Raw genomic sequence first — 23,033 nt, forward strand, 5'->3', positions numbered from 1 at the left:
AGGCAGGGGAGGCAGGGGGAGACAGGGGAGGCAGAGGGAGGCAGAGGGAGGCAGAGGGAGACAGGGGAGGCAGGGGGAGGCAGAGGAGGCAGGGGAAGCAGCGGGAGGCAGGGGGGAGGCAGAGGGAGACAGAGGATAGGAGAGGAAGGGAGAAGAAGGCAGAAGAAAGCCAAGGGAATCACTGGAGACCCCAAACCCAACAGAGATATCTTCATTGAATACATTTGAAATTGAAGTAAATTCCATCATGTGTAAAGTTTCTGAGATTTTCAGGTCTTGGGGTTCTTGTAGTCAAAAATGTCATAACTGGCTTATGAATGAAAAAAGAACTCAGAAAAAAATCTAGTTATTATATGTGCATTGCAAATGCAATAGAAAAGAATGAGTTTTTTTTCCATTTTTATCAGAAACATAAATTTTAGAAAGCTACTTCTGTTCTCAAAGTAATTTTAAAGCAGTGAATTGTGAAAGAAAATAACAGAATGCTTATATTAAGCTGCTACTGTTTAGTTATAACTAAACACCTCAGGCAGGGTTTCTTATTTACTTTATTTAACTTACATTTTCAGAGGCTGGAAGTCCACTGTTGAGGACTTCCTTAGTCCAGCCAGTTGCAAAGATCTAACAGTCATAATGTCAGGAGTGCATGTGAGAGGGAAAATATAATGATCTCATCTCAAGCCAGAAAGCCAAAACCAGATTCAGTCTCTCCAAACAGAAAGCCAGGAAGAGACACAAGGTCAGGATCAGGCATGTTTAAGAACTTGTTCACATTGAAGCTCGCCCCAAAGTTGAATGCGGTGGCATGTGCTGGGGAGCACTTGACACATGGAAGCAAAAGGATCCAGTAGTTCAGCATTATCTCTAGCTACATACTAAGTTTGAAGCTAGCCTGGGCTACATGAGACCCTGTCTTACAAAAAGAAAAAGAAAAGAAAAAAAAACTCACTTTACAATATTAATATTCCTTCTCATCAACATCAGTATTCCATCTCATTGGTGATTTTCCTTGTGACCTAAGGACCCCCTCATTGGTATGACCACCTCCTGAATTCACCATTCTGGCAATATACTCCAGCATATAGACATTTAAGGAACTAACAACATTCAAACCAGGTGAGGGCAAGCAGACAGAGGTGAAGATAGAGCTGTAGAGAGCAGAAAAAAAAAATGAAGCCATGGAAGAGCTTGATTTCCTGAATCTGTGATGTGGTCGGTGATCAGGAGAAACTATTAAAGCGACACAAAGATAGATCTGCAGAAGAGCAAGAACACGTGTGATCAACATAGACGTGATACGACTAAACAAATATCGCCAATAGAGTAAAAGGAATGTTTTCTGAGCAAAAGGGCTCAATGACTATCTGGAAATTTCAGAAGAAGAAAACATCTGGTAAAAGCTATGGGAGGAAGGTGAGAAGAGGGGATGGAGGGAAGGAGAAGAAAGAAGGGAATTTACACCCCCCCCCCACACAATAAAAATGGACAATAAGAAACAGCAAAGCCAAATGTAACTAAGTAATAAGATACAATCCGCAATTTGTAACTAACTCTCTTGTCAATAGGATAGAGAGAACATTTGTCATGAGAAAGTATAAAGATAAATGTACCATTAGGTCAACCCTAGAATTGGGAAAATAAAAAGCAAGCAAGCAATGTTCCCATTTCTCCTGGAAATGTCAAGCAATAGTGGGTGTTGAGGGAGGTCGGGTTTCTGACTTTTCTCCATGTGCTAAAGGGACAATTGGAGGTCCATGTAAGAAGTAGGCCTATCGGAGTCAGAAGTCAATTTGTACCGCCGCAGGGCCACCACACATATCACAGCATCCTGGGGGCTGGGAACTCTACCCTATAACTATGGGAAGTAGCCTCTAAAAGTTTGTGTATGCTTAACCTCCAGGGATTCACGTGCCACAGTCTCCTGGCTAAGTCAGATGCCCTCCATTGTGAGACATCCTAGAGACTTTATTGAACATGTCCTAAAAATATTGAGGGCATTGCTATGTACTCTTGCGGTCTGAGTGTTCCTGGCCTAAGCAACCTCCTTGCCCCCATACCCTGCACCCTCCTCCTATCACCAGGGTATTGCAGGTGATAGATTCAAGGTTAACACTAACTGAAGAAGAAAAGGTTGGGAGGGTCTGAAGAAGTGGAGATGCTTGAGCTATACCCTCAGAGTTGTATAAGATTTCCTGGAGCCGAGAGAGAAGATGAATGTAGATTGGTGGGGGGGGGGGGGAGGGGGGGGGGGGGGGGGCGTGGTGTAGCATGAAGAGCCATACAAGTCAGGGAAAGAATGTAGAAGTTTCTGGTAACAGGAAATGATGTATAGCTAGGCCAGGGAATTTGGTACTCGGAGAGTGATGTAGACTTTGAAAGGCTGGGTTATGAGAGGGAACTGCTAACAGCGAGGGTGCGCAGCGGGGCGTGGTCACACAGAGCAAGCCCATCCTCAAAGCTGATTTTCTGGAAACGCAGATGATACACACAAGACTTTATAGTCCCCACAACCACCAGTATGATGGTAACAAGCTAATAATTGCTCTGAAAATGTTTTGGAAATGTTGATGGTATGCTATTCAGACATCAAGCATGTATCTAATTATAAAGTTCTGCAAGTTAGCAGTACGGAATAGAGCTGAGGAGAGGATGGACGGATCAGAGGAAGAGCATTCTGTAGGGTCATTTCTAGCCACAGTCTCGACAAACCAATCGTCTCACCAGGCACAAAAGACTAACGCTGAGAACAGAGAAGAGTGGAGAACAGAGCTTGGCGGCCAAGTTAACTTTCAGCCTAAAAGCATATCCAGGAGCCAGCGCCTCCCATGGGGCGGGCCCTCTGAGAGCAGCCTTTGCACAGAGAGGCTGGACTGAGCCAGCAGGACACAGCCAGGCAGGGTAATGACAGCACGGGCCGGGGTCTTCCTGGGGGGACCGGAGGCATTTGAGGTGGACATTGAAAGATGAGTCGGGATCAAAGGCAACGGGTTGAACTAGTGCAGGAAGTGGCAGGCACAATAGCTCGAGGGGCAACTGCGAGTTTTTCTCGAACAATACACGGGGGAGGGGTCTTTAACTCTGAGAGGCTTTCACAGTTGGTCAAGCTGTATAATCACCTGGCTGCTTGCCAAGGAAACCTGTGTGCGCACGCTTGCTTTTCAGCTCACTGTGGGATTCAGTGAGGAGGCAAGTATCTATTGTGAGCCCATTGTGTACCATTGGCGTCTGGGGAAGAAAGGGGAGAAGAAAGCAGGCAGAAACTCAAACATTGTGGAAAATGGAGCATCTCGTGTTGAGTGTGGGGTACAGGCATGGTGTCCCGTGACTCGCCATGAGCAGAGACAGTGTGGCTATTGTTGTGGCAGCCAGTGTTGCTGTCCCCTGCCCAGTGCCCCCTGCCAGCCCACTCTGTGTGGCCCCGTGGGTCTTACCGCTCCTTCGTATACAGCATCTTGACTGTGGTCACCTCTTCATACCGCCTTGGTATGGAATCGTCACCGCATCAAAAGGCACCAGATTTTTTTCCGTTGCAGGTGTGGGCCTCCCAGCAAGGTAGCCAGAAGACACAGGGGGCAGACGTAGCCAAACAGCCTGTGGGTACCCAATAGTTTCCCTTTCTGCCATAAGTTTTCCACCCTCTGCTTGCTTCGGGCAAGGTCCCCGTGGCACTTTTGTGGAGAACAACCATGTGAAAGAAGGGAAGCTAGGATCAGGGTCACAAGAACGCGCTGTGAGAAGCTGCGAGCGAGCTTTTGACTTGCCGGCCTGGAGTGACTTTGACGTTGTTGAGGTTCTGTACTTACATTAATTTTGGGTGGTATTCTTTGCCATTTTAGCCCTGGCTACCTCACCTCAAGCTATCCTGCTGCCCCAAACCCTTCCATCTGTTTGTTTGTTTTTTGACAAAGACAGACTTTTTGTCTCCTGTCATTACCTCAGACTAGATCCCGTTTTGTTCAGTTTATTGCCAGATTTCTTGGGAAAGTTATGTCTACTTCCTGGCGTCTATAGGATGACATATTGCTTCTATCATCATCATTAACCATAAAGTGGACCCAAGAGAAGGCCCGTCTGTCCGTGTCTCTCTTTATGACTTTCATATGAATGAGCTGTGCCAGGTGAATGTCCTCTGCTGAAGGTCTTGAGAAGAGGGGCCATCTTGGAGACATTATACACTGAGCTAGAATTCCAAACCCAATGGGGCAGCCTCGGGATTGAACTGGAGCTTCAGTTGTCTTAAGTCCCAGCAGCAAGGTGAAGAAAATAGTCTGGATAGTGCTCCTTGAAGTGCACAACCGGGACAATTCAGAGTCCCCAATTCTTAACCATTGTTGGTAAACTCTTGCCATATGGCTAAGGGGCTAAGGTCATAGCATATCCTACTGCAAGGTTTTAACTTTTAAAGGTAAAATGGCCAGTGATAGATAAAAACAGATAGGTATTGAGAGAGTAATATGCTGTGATGTGTGCAGATTAGAGTAACATGTTTCAATAATCCATAGAGAAATGCCATCACTAATTGCTGAGAACTGTACTCGGTGTTCCAGGCCCTAAGGACATTCTCAAACCCGGATGGCTTCCAGACCCCCTGCACATGTCCCCGTTTGTCAGCGTTTTGTGCCCTGGCTAAGGAAAGAGGCAAGAAATCTGAGGCCAGAGAGGAGCAGCAGGAGCCAGCCAGGCTGCTCTCCTCTAAGGAGTAGTTCTTCTATCAGAGTACATGAAGCCACCACCCTGTTGACTCCTGCAGATCTCTCCAAGGCAAAGCAGCAGACCCACTATCAAAGGAGGGGACCCTTGAAACACCAGAAGTCCCCTTTGCAGGCAAACACTCCTTCCCATCTTCCAGGAGGAAGAGGAGGAAGGGAAGGCTGCAGGCACAAGCATCTGTCCCCTAGGTAGTCCAGCTGTCAGTTTCACTACATCCTAAACCCTGGCTACCCTTGTCACTGGGAACACCTTTAGGCTGACTCACCCCATCTGCCTCCAAGGTTTCACGCGCAAGAATTATCAGTGGCATCAATCAGAACATTAGAGGCCACGGTTGCCAACTGACGAACGCATGCATGCACAAGTCCATACAGCACTCACAGATGACAGAGTAATGTCAGAAGGAAGGGTGGAAAAATAGAGTGAGTGATCTCAGGCTGCTCAGCAGGGAAAAGCATAAACCCGGATGTCTGAGTTTCGTCCCCAGATCTCATGATGGCAGGAGAGACCTGAATCCCAAAGGTTGTCCTCTGTTCTCAACATGCACACACCCCATACTTCATAACACACACACACACACACACACACACACACACACCCCACAGACAGACAGACAGACAGACAGACATTTCACTGATTTTCTTTGCAGGAAAAGAGTTTGCTGATGGCAGTGTTAAAGACCTCCGAGAGAAAGGAGGTACGCCTGAAAACTGAGGACATGAATGGATCTGTAAGATATTGTCACATGCCAAAACAAAACAAGCACAATAAATAGTAGAAACCACAAGGTGATTACATTTCTTGGAGGCAGAGACCATATTTATGTTATTTCATTTTCTCTGTGTGTCTGTGAATTTGTGTGTATTTTGGTACCTAGAAAAGTACCTGCTATATAAAGGTGCTTCATAGTTATTTTCTGATTACATGGATTGCTGAAACAGTTTTAATCTAATGGTTCATTGCTTATACATTAGCTTCATTTGATCTATTTGATATACATTGTTTTATTCTTATTCACTGGTCTATCTTACCATGGCTTGCTCTCTCACTCAGATATCTATCTATCTATCTATCTATCTGTCTGTCTGTCTGTCTGTCTGTCCGTCTGTCTGTCTGTTTATTTATAGACACAACTCTGTAGCCCAGGAGGACTTTGAATTCTATGTGTACCCAAGGATGACCTTGAACTTTTTCTTGCTTAGACCTTCAGAGTGTATATATATACACACACATGCACATATACATGTGTGCATGTATCTTGGAATGTGACATATATATATATATATATATATATATATATATATATATATACATACCAGTTAATGAAAAGTAATAACTGTTCATCTTTTTCCTTTTTCCTAGGGTTTACATTAAAAAGGAAAATTTCAATCCCCTTTGTTCCCTCTATTACATCCCACCCTCCTTCATCATATGAGCAACAGACATTGTGGGCTGCTTGCCTTCCCCCCTTTATTTCTCCCTTCCTCATGTTTAATACATCCTTGACTTTGTTCAATTGTCCCTAGACTCCTGCTCCCATCTCTATGACCCTAGCAAAGGCTCGGTACAGCTTAATGGTGGCCAATGAGGAATGAAGGCAAGAGACTTAGAGGCTGGTTTCTGTGGGGCTCCACATAGCCAGGAACCCACACCTTCCTGTAGAGGTCCCTTCCGTCCTACCTGCCCTTGGAAGTATGTCTTTAAAGAACTGGGTTGGGCTGGGACAAGCGGGCTATCTGGACATCTAATCCAGTGCCAGAGGCACGCACTAACTGGTAACCGTGTTTTTTCTGTCTTTATCATCTGCCAGCTGCTTATCTCCTGTAGCTACTTACTCTGGACTAGACAAACCCAACACTCTAGCCAGAAGGAAGCCAGACTTCATAAATGCCTCCATGAGTCTCCTCCTAAACAGCAAAGGAAAAAAAAAAGATTTTCCTGCTGTCGTCAGTTATCTTCTTAGCCAGTGTCTTATTCTGCATGGTCTTTTTTTTTTTTTTTTCTAACCATGGTTGGTTGTACGTGTGTCTAAAGCCAACACTCTGAAAGTCTTACCCAGGGACAAGTCTCCGTTTGGATATGGCATGTTTGGGATGATCTCCTGGCCTGATTTCACCGTTTCTCCTTTCTGTTCATAGGTCCCAGCATGTTTACGTTCCTGACATCTGTTACTGCGGCCATCAGCGGCCTCCTGGTGGGTTATGAACTTGGGCTCATCTCTGGAGCTCTTCTGCAGATCAGAACGCTATTAGCCCTGACCTGCCATGAGCAGGAAATGGTTGTGAGTTCCCTCCTCATCGGGGCATTCCTCGCCTCTCTCACAGGAGGCGTGCTGATTGACAGGTACGGAAGAAGGCTCACTATAATCCTGTCATCCTGCCTCCTAGGACTCGGAAGCTTGGTCTTGATAATGAGTCTGTCCTACACACTCCTTATAATGGGGCGAGTGGCCATAGGGGTTTCCATCTCCCTGTCTTCCATTGCCACGTGTGTGTACATTGCAGAAATTGCTCCCCAACACAGAAGAGGACTTCTTGTGTCGCTGAACGAGCTGATGATTGTCATTGGTATTCTCTTTGCCTATATTTCAAATTATGCATTTGCCAACATCTCCAATGGTTGGAAGTACATGTTTGGCCTTGTGATTCCCCTGGGGGTTCTGCAAGCAATAGCAATGTACTTTCTTCCCCCAAGTCCTCGTTTCCTGGTGATGAAGGGGCAAGAGGAGTCTGCAGGCAAAGTCCTCAGGAAGTTAAGAGCGATCTCAGACACCACTGAAGAGCTCACTTTGATCAAATCTTCCTTGAAAGATGAGTATCAGTACAGTTTTTGGGATCTGTTTCGCTCCAAGGACAACATGAGGACCAGAATCCTGATAGGTCTGACACTGGTATTTTTTGTCCAGACCACTGGGCAGCCAAACATACTATTCTATGCATCAACTGTCTTGAAGTCTGTTGGCTTCCAGAGCAACGAGGCCGCTAGCCTTGCCTCCACTGGGGTGGGAGTGGTCAAGGTGGTGAGCACTATCCCAGCAACCCTCCTCGTGGACCACATTGGCAGCAAAACCTTCCTCTGCATTGGCTCCTCTGTGATGTCGGCTTCACTATTGACCATGGGCATTGTGAACCTCAACATCATCATGAACATCACCAACATCTGCAGAAGCCATAGTCCTCTTAACCAGTCCCTGGAGGAATTTGTGTTCTATGCAACAGGGAACCTGTCCATTAGCAACAGCAGTGTCAGGGAGCACTTTAAAAGAATCACTCCCTACAGCAAGGGCTCATTTATGCCCATGGGGAATGGCATGGAGCCAAAAGGGGAGATAACCTTCACGTCGTCTTTACCAAATGCTGGGCTGAGCCGAACTGAACACCAGGGAATCACAGATCCTGCAGTGGTCCCGGCCACCTACAAATGGCTGTCCCTGGCCAGCTTGCTTGTTTATGTGGCTGCGTTTTCAATTGGTCTGGGACCCAGTAAGTACCTCACTTCTTACTCTTCTTGCTCTATCACTTCCGATTGTTCTGTACTGCCTGTCATCAGTTCGAACAATCTAGAGTCAGGGACAGCCTTGTTAGATGCAAGTACAAGAAGCAAAATGAGCATACTGGTGGATGCCTGGTGTTCTGCAAAGGTGGGAAATGTGCCTGTTGTGCAGTTGCTTCAGAAAAACACAAAGCCCATGTTTGTCTAAAGGATCAGTTACTCATTGTTATCCGCATCGCATGAGCATGCTTTTAGTACAATTGACCAGGGGTGAATCAGACCTGGAAAGAAATTCATTGCTCAATGGCATTAGATTGTTGTATGAATGCAACTTTATTGTGGTTGCATTACATTCTGTGAAGGGGAACAAATGAAGTGTTTAGATTTTGTTAAAGTGACAGTGATTGGTGCATTCCAGTAATAATGAGAATGGGATTATGAGGTGGGAGGGTTTCCTTTCTTTTTTTTTTGGTTTTTCCAGACAGGGTTTCTCTGTGTAGCCCTGGCTGTCCTGCAACTCACTCTGTAGACCAAGCTGGCCTCAAACTCAGAAATCCGCCTGCCTCTGCCTCCCAAGTGCTGGGATTAAAGGCGTGCGCNACCACGCCCGGCTAGATTTCTTATTTCTTATTTGAGTACATTTTATTTACTAGAGAAGGTTCCTTGGGGAATGTCTTGCTCTTTCATTAAATGGGAGGATGAATGTGTGGTTGGTGCCAGCCAGCACCACACAAGTTTGACAACTTACCAGGACCTGCCTGCAAGGCTCTTCCACTTTCTAGACTGGGTCTGTTCAAACACAGACATGCTTGCTGAGGTAGTCTGTCCCTGTTCTGCAGTCTTTTGCCTCACAAGACGTCTCAACCTCTTACAGGGGGGTCGTCACTAGGGGAAAACATGCTCAAAGTCAAGGGTGACTATACTGGGAGTTTTGTGTCAACTTGACGCAGGCTGGAGTTATCACAGAGAAAGGAGCTTCAGTTGGGGAAATGCCTCCATGAGATCCAGCTGTAAGGCATTTTCTCAATTAGTGATCAAGGGGGGAAGGCCCCTTGTGGGTGGTGCCATCTCTGGGCTGGTAGTCTTGGTTCTATAAGAGAGCAGGCTGAGCAAGCCAGGAGAAGCAAGCCAGTAAGGAACATCCCTACATGGCCTCTGCATCAGCTCCTGCACCCTGACCTGCTTGAGTTCCAGTCCTGACTTCTTTCAGTGATGAACAGCAATGTGGAAATGTAAACTGAATAAACCCTTTCCTCCCCAGCTTGCTTCTTGGTCATGATGTTTGTGCAGGAACAGAAACCCTGACTAAGACAGAGACCCTCCCATCTCAGATCTTCCTGCCCTCTGATTCCCACCTCGCTCCTTGCCTCCCCTTCTTTTTCCTCCATCTTTCTACCCTCTTCTTCAGCCCCTCCAATTAGTAGAGTTATCTAAAAGGATCTTGGTGACACATTTTCTCTAATAAAGGCTGGTCTCTTTCTGACCATCAATCAGCTAAGTGACCTGTTGGATCTTAGTTAATTGATGCCCTTGAATATGCTGCTTCAGTCTTTGCTGCCCTAATTCTACTACCACCTCATTATTTAAATTTTGCACTTCTAAAAATATCAGTTTCTAGGTATTGATTTTTTTTTCAAATTCCAGGCAAGCAGGGGTCTGGCGGATCCTTCATTATGCTCGGTCACCTGAGGCACTCTAGGACTAAGCAGCTGGAACTAGGTTGAGTAGCGAGAGGAAGCCATCTTCTGGTCATGGTCAGGTAGATTTTCCGTATACGCTGTGAAGGAGCAGCTAGAGTAAATATTACTACACCCTAGCCTCTGATTGGTCTGTTTCACCCTTGAACCTGTTCATTAGATGTTAACATAGAAAGCTGCTGACCCATGATACACTTTTGTGACTGCTCTGGTTTTTTGAACTAATGACATTTGGTAAAGCATCAGTATGGGTGTCATCATATACCAAAGTTGACATTGTCTATTAAATTTTGCTGCATAAGCAAGTACAGTGAGACTAGTTCATCTGATAAACTTTGCACAGTGGTTATCCATCCACTGGCTTTCTTTGCTAGAATCTTTTGTCCCCCCCCCCATGTTCATCATGAAACTAAAGATGTTTCTTTTATATAGCTATCTTTGATCCAATCTTCTGGAACATCAAGGGTTACCTTAGTATCTGAGAAAAAAACAGCACAAAACAGGTATGCCCTCTTGGTTTTAAAGCTTAACCCCTCTTCAGTTGAAAGAGTTGACGTTATATGTGGCACACATCATAAGAGAGCCATTGACCTTGAACTTTTAGAACCTATGTAGGAAGCAGAGGAAGCCCCAGGTGAGTGAAGTCCCCTGAGTGTGTACTTTGACATAAGCAAGGCCTGTCCAGGGCTCAGATACCAACAGCCCATGGTAAACTGGCAAAGCTATTACCCATATGAGCCAGGCAATGCTTTCCTCACAAGTTCAGGTATGAGTGTTTATGAACCCTTGGTTGGTATGTGCGATGCCTAGCAACCACAGCTTTCTTCTCCCAGGTGTTTACAGCCTGAGACGGCTCACCTGCAGAGATCCTCTACAGAGATGAGCTTGCACCACCCCATGTCTGGCACATAGTAAACACTTGACGTTCTAGGTTGGCAATGATTAGAGAACCCCTGTTCCCACTCTGGGCCCAGCTTCAGTGCACATGTTTCTGTGGGTCTGTCTTCTCTTCATTTCCCTGCTTCCCCTAGCCAGGGTTCCGGGACCCAAGCTGCTTAGGACACTGACAAACCTATTCGTCATTGGAATCTTTTAACGTCACGTTACCCTTCTCTCTTTCGATTCTGGCTCATCTTGAATGCAGCGTATTTTCTACTCCAGCTCATCACTTTCTGTCTCAATACAACAAAAGAGACTTCTCCTCTGTCGAGAATCCAGTTCGATTTTGAAAAACAGTTAGTAGGTTTATTGTTTATGCTCCCTTAAAGGGTATTCTGCTCTTCTTCTTTTTAAATGTATCCTAAACATAGTGTTGGGTACTGGGTATGAAGGATCAGCCAGTCCAAAAGCTCACGTGTTAAAGGGCTCCATCCTCAGCTGGTGGATCCAGTTTCCTGTTGCTCTTGATAGTAAACATTAATGAACTTGAGAGTTTTCTGTCACTGAGATAGATTCTTTTTGCCTCGTGGTGTCTCAGCCTTCAGTCTATGATCACTGTGTCCCTTTTGCCTTTGAGCCAATGGTGAGGCAGTATGTCACAGGACAGACAGTGCACAGTCAAGGAAAATACTCTTCATTGACACAAAGAGAAAGAGGAGAGGAAGCAGGGATGCTAATCTCTCCTTCAAGGACATACTACTAAGGTCTAATGGCTTTCCAATCGGTCCTACCTTCTAGAAGGGTCCACCACTTCCTACATAGCACCATAGGCTAGAAGCAAGCTCTTAACATAAGGTCCCTTAGGGGACACTCTAAATCTAGACATGGCAGTTAACAATGTTTGGCTCAGTCCTCTCCTTGAAGATTCATAAGAAGTAGGAGTGAATAAAAATAGTTAATGTAGCATTGAAGGGACTCTAGCCTGCCCCAGCTCGTCAAACATGGCTCTGGCAGGCCTGGCCCTTCTCCTCCATTCCCCCACGCCTTGCTAAAAACCATTAGATTGCATTCCTAAAACTAGCGCCCAGGGTCTATTTCCTTATTTGGCTATTTCTTCCTCCTCAGGCTGACTACCAAGGTACAGCTACTGAAGTAGTGAAGTCCAACAATCAAAAGGCCCCTTTGGCTACCCTAACTAATCTGTCCAATCAAAATGACACACCTAACACAGGGTTTCCCCTTTTACCTTTATAAACTGCCATTTTTCCTAAGGGCCACATCTGTCTCCTGTTTATCCAGAGGTCATTCTTTGTCACTCCCCTGACCCCACCTTCCTGGGACAAGTATCCCTTCCCCCCTCCCTTGTTCCCTTCCCCTTCTCCCTAGTCCTCTGTCTCCTGTCTTTGTCTATTATTCCCTGTCCTTTGTCCCTCTGGGGCAAATAAATCTCCTTTTGCTGAGAGCTTGGTCTTCGGGTGTCTTGAGCCGACAGATACCACTCCGGTCAGATCCAGTCTTTCTCTTCTGAGGTTCTGCCATGGGTGTGTGCTTTTTCTAAGGCTAAGCTATCAGGAGAGGATGTGGGGAAGACAGGGGCAGAGACAGATAGAAGAAAATAATGATTTTTTAAAGTCTTTGATGTATATTTCCTTGGATAACTGAACTTAATGAGATATCGAGTATGTGCATCAGTTAGAGTTCAGGTTCAGTTGATATAACGAAGACCAAAATAACAAAAGATTTAGCACGCCAGACATTTCTTCTTTTTTCACTTTCCAGTTGGAGCTGTGCAGTTCTGTGGGCTGTGGTGATGCCCCTGGGAGCCTGCAGCTTCCCCCATTTGGGGCCTCTTACCTACATCAGACTGTCCTTTGGTATTGGCTCTTCCTTTGCCATGATGACTATTTCACAGTGTTGTCACCCTTCAGCAATAGCTCATGACCCCTTTAGAGTAAACGCAGTGTGCACGGTGCAGGGTCTTGGGGTACCTGTGGCCATGAGGGTTACTCTGTGTGACACAGCTTCTTTTTATTTATTTTTTTATATCTCATCAGTGTGCATGTGTATGTGTACATGCGCATGTGCGTTTGTGCATTTGTGTGCATGTGTGCTGGACCATATGTGCCACAGCATTCACATAGAGGTCAGAGGACAACCTTGGGTAGCCATCTTTTCCATCTTTGTTTGCTACAGAATCTCTTTGTTATTAAAGGCCTCTGATGTACCAGCATCTGGGGAGTCTCCACCTTGAATGGCTCCACCTTGGATCTCACCGTATGAACACTGAGCTTGTAGATGCTCTACCCACTGAGCCACCTCCACAGCCTGTAATAGATTTCTTATAGGGATCAGGCAGCACACAACTGGGAGAAGCTCAAGCAGCAAAGGTTAGTAAGAGGAAAAGGAAAAGACTTAGTAATCAGGGCTATGGAGAGAAGCTGGTAGAGACGTGTGTGGAAGGTTGTGGCTGTCTATTTAATCATGGCCTGGAATCTCTGCAGAGCAGGAAAGAAACTTAGATCAGAGTAGAGAGAAAGCAAAATCAGTTCTTCTCTTTTTCCCTTTCTCTTCCTCTTCCTCCTCCTCCTCCTCCTCCTCCTCCTCCTCCTTCTCCTTTTTTGGTTTTATTCAAGACAGGGTTTCTCTGTATAGCCCTGGCTGTCCTGGAACTCACTCTGTAGACCAGGCTGGCCTCAAACTCAGAAATCCTCCTGCCTCTGCCTCCCGAGTGCTGGGATTAAAGGCATGTGCCACCACTGCCCTGCACAACATCAATTCTTGCCATAGCAAACTAGGAGTGTGTGGGAAGAAATTTAACCTGCTCCCACGTCTTCCCATCAGGTCTGAGGATGCTGACCGTCTGCAGAAAAATGGCTGTGTTTCCCCTGTGCTCGGTCTTGGGGAAGTTCGAAAAATAGATCTGGCCAAATTCTGTGTTCCCGATGACCTATAAGGGGACCCAGTTGTTGCTAGCATGGTGTCGAAGCCACGGTGATGTCGAGAGCCTGGGCTGGCATTTTATCTTCATGTCGCCATTTTTCCCAGGAGTTTGCCTCACCTGCAGTCCCACAGGGTTGAAGTTTTGGGCTTTTTTCCCCCGTAGTTCAGTCAGTGACCAAACATTTGAGGTGTTCCTCAACAGTGGATCCTGTATTTGTTGTTCCTTTTCTATCTCTGCCATCCTGGACTAGCTAGATGTTACTCCTAGATACCAAGAGTCTCCCAATAATTCTATTATAGACCTTGCTCATACCTGTTCATCTTCCTCGCATGGCCTCTTGATACCGTGTTAGAGAAATTGACCACTTTCCAGGATGAAAGGAAGATGGTAGATTATTTTTACTTTTTTGGTGGAAAGGAAATAAGCTGCCTAGGATCCTGAGGTCAGAGCGTGAGGTCTATAGACCCAGACTCCTTTAGCTGACCCCACACTCTCTACCATTATAGCCCAGTCCTGAAAACTCAGCTTCTCAGGGCCTTCCATCACATCCCTGAAGGGTGTCAGTGCATCTGTGTAGTTGGCTACACTGGAGACTATAACATGCTCTGGAGCCGTCATTCACATAGAGATACATTGAAAACTCTGCATAGCATGCAGTGTAAGTGTTAGTGCAGGCATGGCAAGGGAATGCCCCATTCCTCATTACCCCAGCCATAAACACCAAACACATGTAACCTCTTTCCCCTCTACTTAATTGCAACCTTTCCTACCTCCGAGGCACCATGAAAATTTCCTCTATGCATCCAACTCAAATTCATAAAAGGCCTCTGTTTGTATGAGTCATTAATGTATGTCAAATGTGGAGTAGTTCAGTCTGGGATTTAAAGAGACTGAGTTAAAACCCAGAAGTTCTGGGTTCTAATCCCAGCTCTTTAATTTACTGGCTATGTGACCAGTTATTTTCACTCTATGAGATGGGCACAGTAGTACCTGTGGCGTCTGTTGGAGAGAAGAGGTGCATGTCAGCTGAGCCAATAGCCTTGGATGCTAGTGGGCACAGTATCACTGTGAAGGACAGGGCAACAGTGTAACTCAGTCTTTGACTGGCAGCTTGTATTGGATGCTAAGGAGCATAGCATCACTGTGAAGGACACAGCAACAGTGTAACTCAGCTTGTATTTATTGCTTCCGTGCATTCCTTCTGCTTTATTAATTGGAGCACATTATTAACTTTATTAATTGGATCATCCGTTCTTGGGACAAGGAAACCACATCTTGTGGGTTTTCTTTCTGTCCTTTTTTTTTTTTTTTTTTAATGTTATCACCTTATAATTCTGCTTGTAAACCATTCTAGGCTACATCTAGACTGTGAAGGGAGCTGGGGGAAAGACTTTTAAACCAAGGCAGGAGCTCAGAGTCAGCTCAAAGTGGGCAGGCAAAGGACCCAGTAACTTAGGAATGCTCCACAACCAAAGCAAGCGCTCCTGCTGCCAGACACTGGCATGAGGCTTTCTGTAGAACCATTAAACACATCATTTGGGTACAACTTTTAAAAACTGATCTGTTTTTGCCTCTAAGAAAAGAGGCTGGGGGACGGTCATGTTCAGAGCCAGCTGGTGGGAGGCAGCCAGGGCATGTCTTTGTTAAATCCTAAATAGCTGGACACTGAGCTCTGAACGTCCTCCTGCATTTCCTTGGACACCTTGGCTTGGTTTGTTTTGCCACTATATGGAGGAGTAAGTCTCTTTTGGAACTTCTAGGTCCAAGGTATTGCCACTGGGTGAGGAGGCTGAGGACTGAAGGATGTGGGGTATGGGAATGGGTTAACTCTCATCCCATTGTATCTAACTGCGAACGGCCCCTCCAAGGGCTGGCTTGGGTGTTCATGTAAGACCTCATCACGCTGTGAGAGAGGCCAGCATCTGAATCAGCCCTTCTGACATGAACAGTCATCTCTCACACAGCTCGGGGACAGAGATTTTCCTAGTGTCTTCGGAACGATCTCAAGAATTACCCTTTGTTTATTTTTTTTGCAAAGAGCCAGTCACTCATGTCTATACTCACACCGTGATTTCTTTTTTTCAACTAATGAAAACATTCATAGGGGATTCCATTTCAATACTCAAAATCGTATTGTAGGGCATTTGGCATAAACTGCCAAGAACCAGTTAGAGCTTTAAAAATGTTATTAGGAATGAGCTTTTCATACCAGATTTTAACTGCATTATAAAACTTATTAGCCTGGTGTGATTAGTGCTCAACTATGGAGGTTAGAGAGTTTATTGCTTGTAAAACAAACAAATCCTTTGTATAAGTAGCGGCATAAAGGGGAAAGTACTTGTTGTTCTAAAGCAACATTGAAAGGAAGATTAAACTATCCTTATTAAATCTTCTTAAGTGTGAGTTGGCTTAGGGCAGCATTCTTTAATTATATTAGATCATAGTGTGGTTTTCTTCTGCCAGGAAAGTGTTTCTATTCTTAGGTTAAAGTGTATGCCCCAAGTCGTCTCACTGGGCTCCTCTAGCTTGCTAGCTGCAAAATAACAAGGTTGCTTTAGGATGTAGAATTTCAGAGGAGGGAACCTACACGTGGCATCAAGTAACATTAGATACTTCCTTGCGTGGAAAATGGTATTCTAAGGCAAGCACTGGCTTCAGCCATCTGCCGAAGTGGTTCATAGGACTTAAGAGGAAAAGAGGCTTGCTCACTTCTGTGTAGCTGATAGTAGGATTTTTGTGCAGAATTAAATCAGGACATGAACCCCATTGACATTATTCATGACATTTATTAAATAGTTGTTTATTAACACCTGTCCTTCAACGTAGGTTCAAAACCTTGAGTAGCCTCTCCGGTGCGTGTTCAAGGTGCTCTTTTAGCTTCTTTTAGTGACTGAGAATTTTTTTTTTTTAGCACATAATCACTAACTCCTGATATGATGAGAACATCTACTTACTCCACAAGTAAAGAGGAGCCAAGGCTCAGAGCCTGTTGTCATTGTGTCATGAGTTCATCTGAGGTAACATTTGTGGAGATACTCGGTTCTGCCTACAGTACCCACTGTAACTTAGAAACAAATGCGTGGTTAATATCTCTCTCTCTCTCTCTCTCTCTCTCTCTCTCTCTCTCTCTCTCTCTCTCTCTCTCCTTCTGTCTGTCTGTCTTTGTTCCTTTGGGGAGGACATCTTTGTACAACTGTATTCACCAACATAAATCACCATATGATGATCTACAGCCAGCATACATACAGCATGCTGTATAGAACAGTAATGTGTTGTTTTCCGGCCATGCCTCATTCTATGTCATGGCGATTGGCCCCCACTCCTACATGGGTTTGAACCTCCTATAATTACAGCTCTTACACATTTGGTCCACACGCCACCATAGTTTATTTTTCTTAACAACCTGTTCCCCCTGACTTTTCTTGAATAAGTTCAGCTGTCAGGGTTTCTGACATGTTTTATGTGTGACTATTCTTTTCATGGCTTTCTGACCCAAAAATTCATATATCTGCAATAAATTAGTTATACCTTCTCTCATTCATAAGCCTCTTCTCACCAGGAGCAGTTGTAAGGGATTTTTCTCCAGGTCATGTACTAAGCTAGGTAACAAGGCTGGACTGTCACCAATTGACAGGTGACACCAACTGACAGCTGACACTAGAGAATATCTTCCTATATTGTCTACCTACTCTGAAGCTCCACATTGGCAGGAAGAAGAGATAGAAAAGGCTATGGAGAGAAGACTGAGGGAGAACGTGGTGGAAACTCTTCATTCGTCCGTTCCCAGCATGACATACATGGCACAGACATTCAGATGTGGATGGGAGAGACGACGGGATGAATACAGTTTCAGGGAAGAGCAATATTCGGTGTAGAGGGAGGCAAGGATAACAAAGAGAGTAAGGAGAGCCGAAAGGAAGGGTGTCCTTGGAGAATGGCTTCTTCAGGCAGGGACGTGCAGGGAACGGCTCTGTGCCCGGGGCCCTCAAAATCGGGGCAAGTTCTGTTCAGAGAAAGTTGTGTGAGTATCTGGAAGAGAGGAGTCTTAAGTAGGATAAATGGTGGCAGGCCAAGTGTTTCCCTGAGGAGAGACACGAGCAGGAGAGATTGGGAGAATGTCAAAGAAGCTCACTGAGTCTGTCTGACACAGGGCTAGGACTCGGATGGGATTTTTTTTTGCCTGGGTCTTCCTAGCTTCAATCCCGGCTCCATAGTATGGGAGTTTGGACAAATAAGCTCATCTCTCAAAATTCTCAGTTTGCTAATCTGGACAATGGGCTGGTAGTGTCTACCTCACTGTAATAGCGCAATGAAAAGATGCAATCTGTACCACACGCCCTTCATTTAGTCTCTGGCACGCAAGGTGGACTTGGGCAAATGTCGTCAATTCTGGTCACGGTGTAGACGTGAGAGGTTCAGATCCTGCCAGCACTGATTCCCCTAGGACTGCCCACAGTATTGTTCTACGACATCACTGTCAGCTTCATTGACCTCTGAATTCAGTCGGATGGACACCATAGCAATGGACCGGGAGCTTTGGGAAATGTGGCTCACCTGGTGTCCCAGGAGTCTGCACAGTTTTTTCAGAAAACCGTGCCATGCTGGTGGGAGTAAAGATGTAAATCCAGCTGAGGACCACAAATGTTCACCTGTCCAAACCCGTGCTGTTAATCCAGACTCTCAGTGTCTGTGGCCACCTTCGAGCCCTGCGCTGTGGGACTGATTGGCTGTGGTTAAGAGTCAGCCCAGGCATCTAGGAGGGGCAGTGGGGGACTATGCCTCCCACGGAGCCCCCTTGCATGGGGTCAAAACTCCTGCTTGACTAATCACACTCAGTGGGGGGGGGGGGCAACTGAAGCCTAAGGAAGGTTACATTTAAAACCAAGGGCATTTTTAGGGCGCTAGACAAAACGGCAATTTCTAAGTTTTTCCATTTTGTTCTCCAAGTATGAGACCCAGTTTCCCTTTTAAAAAGAGATTTGAGTTTAGCAGTACCATGAACTAATCATTCTGACTTTAATTTTTTTAACTAATGATTTATTTTATTTCCATTTTCATTTCTTTAAATTCTCTCTTTCTCCCTCTCTCTCTCCCTCTCCCTTCTCTCTCTCTCTCTCTCTCTCTCTCTCTCTCTCTCTCTCTCTCTCTCTCTCTGCTACTCACATATGTGCACATTCAGACATCAGATGACAACTTTTGAAGGTCAGTTTTTTTCTCCTTTTTGCATGTGTGGGTCCTGGGAATTGAACTCAGGCCATCAGGATTGGTGGCAGTCCCCTTTATCCACTGAGCCATCCTTACTTTTACTTTCATTACACCTGTGCACAGATGATTTAATGTGACATCTGTAATTCAATATTCTCCATTTTTAACTTATTTATTTATTTATTTTTGAGACTGGCTCTTACTCTTAATTTGTAGCTTAGGCTGGCCTCAAATACATATCTTCCTGCCTCAGCTGCCCTCACTGCTGAGATTAAAGGCCTGGGCCACTGTGCCCAGCTAAATCAAATGTGAAGCAATTCCTTTCTAATTTTTTCTAAGAGAATTATGTGACAGTCTAAACCTGGGACTTGAAAAGGTTATTATTATTTTTTCTTTTTTTCTTTTCTTTTCTTTTTTTTTTTTTTACCTGATTAGTATTAGAGCTTGTAGACATATTTTCATGAATTATCTTAGCCTTAAAAATTCCACTGGATTCCCCTGATGTGGAGGGCAAGTACAATTAATAACTGTAATGGAAGACATACCCTGGCCACAAGTAATTAAAGTGTCAGTAACTGGAAAGGCACTGCGGTTTCCCCCACTTGCAAGCTAACAGGTTAGATTCCTTAGTCAGGACATAAGGCTATTTATTATTCACAGAACATTGAGGCTATCAGCACTTATGGTAGATANTCAAGCTCCATAGATCAACTGGATTATTCATAAAATTTCTGCACAGATGTTGGGTCACCTGAGAGAGGAGCCCAGAACTTGGAAAACCCCAATCTTGGATAACACAGGCCATAAGCCAATCTGTTTCCTTCCCTGGAAGCAATACATTTACTTAACAATAATCAAAGCTGCCCCTTTCTTCAGAGGCGATGATTTAGCCGTGTTGTATGTTGTATGTGATAAGCACCTTAGTGGGTCTGTAGCAAAGATCTATCAAAGCCACTGCTCCTAGATTAGAAGGAATGCCTGCCACACACACACACACACACACACACACACACACACACACACACACACACTCACACGGAAAACTCCCCCAGCTTACGTGTATAGCCGAGAATCCCAAAGCCCCCTTTCCTGTTCTCATGAGACAGAGTGCTTGAGAGCTTCCAGACACTCCAGCCTAGCCCGGGTTTGTTTCACCTTGCAGAACCGATGCGGCCCTTTGGGGGACGGTATCAGCGGGGAGCAGCAGAGTCATCTGCCAAAACATTTAAACGTAGGGGTCCTATCCAGACGACTCTGGCTCTCCGAAACCCGCTGCTCATGTGATGCTCACACAGCCTGGGCTTGTGACAATTCCAGGCATGTGGACAGCAGGTTCTAATTTGGAAGTTTACTTCTCTGCTTCATGCCAAACCCATGCTGGGTTCAAGACAAAGGCTGACATTCCAGAAGTGCATCTTGTGTTTCATAAGAGGTCTTGATCAGCTTTGCATTTCCTCCTGGGCCCCAGGCCCCTGGTGCTCAGAACCATCACCCTCAAAGGCTTTCAAGCGTTCGTTTCCCTCCACCAAACACATTACATAAATGATCTTTTAAACAGCAGAATTTGACCATCAAATGTGGGCATTGTATAACAATATTCACACAGTGGGTGCATTAAGTGTTAACTCCCTTTAATATCTTTAAAACAGTTTTTTTCCCCCCTTTCAGATCTGACCCACATCCACACAGTTCTCTCTGCTTTTTCCTCCTCAGTTAGCTAGGTTGATTTAACTGAGTGACTTGTTTCACTCTCCACTGTTAGGTTTAAGGTACATCAAACCTGCAGAGTGCTCCACTAACTTTGTGCTCAGGCACAGAGCTGAACTTAAAGAAACCTGGGCAGCAGGCTAATGAAGTCTGGCTTCCTCTTTAGAGTTAGACGATGCAGTTGTGATAGTGAAGGAGCCACAGAGCTCTTTGCTGTGTAGGAGCAAAGATAAATGTGGGGAGGAACAGCACCATCCCTTCTGTGACCATCAGAAACTGCTTGCACAAGTTGTGTTTGGCTTCCAGCCAGTGCCTCCATTATAATCTTTTGTTTTGGAATACTGTAAATCCTGGATATCACAGACATTAAAGGAGCACGTTGAACTTTTAACGTGGTCTTAATCAGCACATTCATTGGTGGTTTAGCTGTTTTCCTGAACACATTAGGAATCGTTCCAAGGAGCCTTTGGACCATTGAAAAACCATGACAGCTTCCTAATTGTAGCACCAATAATGAAGGCAGCAGCGTACAGAGTAGTATGTCTGTATACAACAGTACTTCAAGTGCCACGTCACTCAGGCTTAAACCAGAGAAGAGAAATTCCTTGCCTGCCATCGCTTTTATGTTTGTTTGCATATGGAGTGCCACTTCTGTCTTATCAGGGTATATGCATTATACTCTATGAGGGTCCTCCAAGATGCTATAAAGGAAGTCGATTTCCGAAGATTCACCTTTGAGAACAACAACAAAGTAACCACCACAACAAAAGTAACTGCCACAACAAAAGTAACCACAACACATTTCTTCATTTGTGGCCCTTTCTAAGCCAGATGCAGTGGCCCATGTCTGTAATCCCACCACAGGGCAAGTAGAGGCAGAAGGAGCAGGGATGCAGGATCATCGACCCGAGACTCTATCTCAAAATCAAGAAGCATAAAACGGGGCCTGGGAGATGGCTCAGTGCATACGAAGGCTTGCTCTGTCAACACAAGGATCTGGGTTCGAATCCCCAGCATCCATGCTGAATGCACCGGTCCCCGTAGCGTCAGCGCCAGTGAGCAAGGACGGATCCTGGGAACTGACTAGCCAGCCAGCCTAGACCGTCTGAAGAGACGGCGTGTCAGGGCAATCAAGTATGGAGAAAGATGACCAACACTGTGCTCTGGCTTCCCCTTGTGTACATATGGGTGGTGTGTCCATTAATGTACACTGTGAACACAGCCCACAACACACAGAGTAAGCCACGCAGTTAAACTGCCCCTTCCTATCCCTTCAGTCATATAGAGACTCTGTTTAAAAGAAAGCTCATTTATAACTTCATGAGAAGTGATATAGATTATTATACATACAGTGAGCTATAAAAGCTGAAGAACACTGATTAAAAAAAATGAATGTAGGTGTTGAGAAAGGACTCCCGACTAAGATAATAGTCCTTTCATCTCCAATGATTTGCTTTCAACAACAAAAAAATAAAGGATGACCTAATCAAATCACCAGCTGGCAGATCATCTCAAAAAGCTCTCGTTGTTAATTTAGAGAAGTGAGTGACATTGTTCACACTGAATGCCTTCCACTCAACACCTATTTTATTATTGAGAATAGTAAATTATATCCATTTCAAAGGTAGGAAAAAAATGCACTACTCTGTAAATAAATGACATTCACCCACAGAAACCCAATAAACAGCAGTGTTCCATTCATGTCTTGATGGTACTTGTGATTCTTTTATGTTCAGTGACCTTTAAACATTTTGAGATGCTGCTCTCATCTTGTCCTCTTTTGTACGAGTTACAGTGCTAATGTAGTCGGGGAAAAAAAGTCTTAAACTGCCTTCGAATATGTGAAATTAAACTACAGTTTCAGTTCGTCACTTTTTTCACCGTGGTGCTCAGGACTGGCACTGAAAAGTCTTTCCCTCGGGCTTGTGATATAGTCAGTAGGCTCAATACCACACTCAAGTGTAAGAGAGGGTATCCAATAGGGATGCCATTGCATTCTACTGGAAGCATCTGGAAGACCAATGCCTGGAAGCTGAATATGCCGGACAGTGCATCCTCTGCTATCATGTAAATTTTTGATCAAAATGGTAAGGTAAACTACAAGTGACAAAAAGACTCACTTTTTTCCAAACTTCAAATGACTTCGCGGGCTACACGAGTGAGAGTGGTTGAAGCCCCACGGCAGCACGGAGCTTTCCTGTTCTTTTTTTGGTGCCTGGCAAAAAGGGGGGGGGAGGGTCTAGATTTTAGCTGGGCATGGTGGAGCACACCTTTAATTCTAGCACTTGGGAGGCAGAGGTAGATGATGGTTTGAGAGCAGCGTGGTCTACGGAATGAGAAGAGTTGCATGATAAGACCCTGTCTAAAAATAAAGAGGGATTTGTTTTTAATTTCATTTCGTT

The 23,033-nt window shown here is 45.0% G+C and overlaps 1 protein-coding gene across 1 annotated transcript in view; it reads left to right on the plus strand.

The window, feature by feature from the left end:
- The window catches only part of Slc2a12 (solute carrier family 2 member 12), a 54,789-nt gene that overhangs the window by 11,376 nt on the left and 20,380 nt on the right, over window positions 1–23,033 (plus strand). The window contains exon 2 of the mRNA XM_021221573.2: window positions 6,849–8,192. Within this exon, the coding sequence (XP_021077232.1) occupies window positions 6,849–8,192 (1,344 nt within the window). The remainder of the gene's footprint in view (window positions 1–6,848; window positions 8,193–23,033) is intronic.

This window comes from Mus pahari, chromosome 21 (assembly GCF_900095145.1).
Source record: "Mus pahari chromosome 21, PAHARI_EIJ_v1.1, whole genome shotgun sequence".
In the NCBI taxonomy this organism is placed as follows: Eukaryota; Metazoa; Chordata; class Mammalia; order Rodentia; family Muridae; genus Mus; species Mus pahari.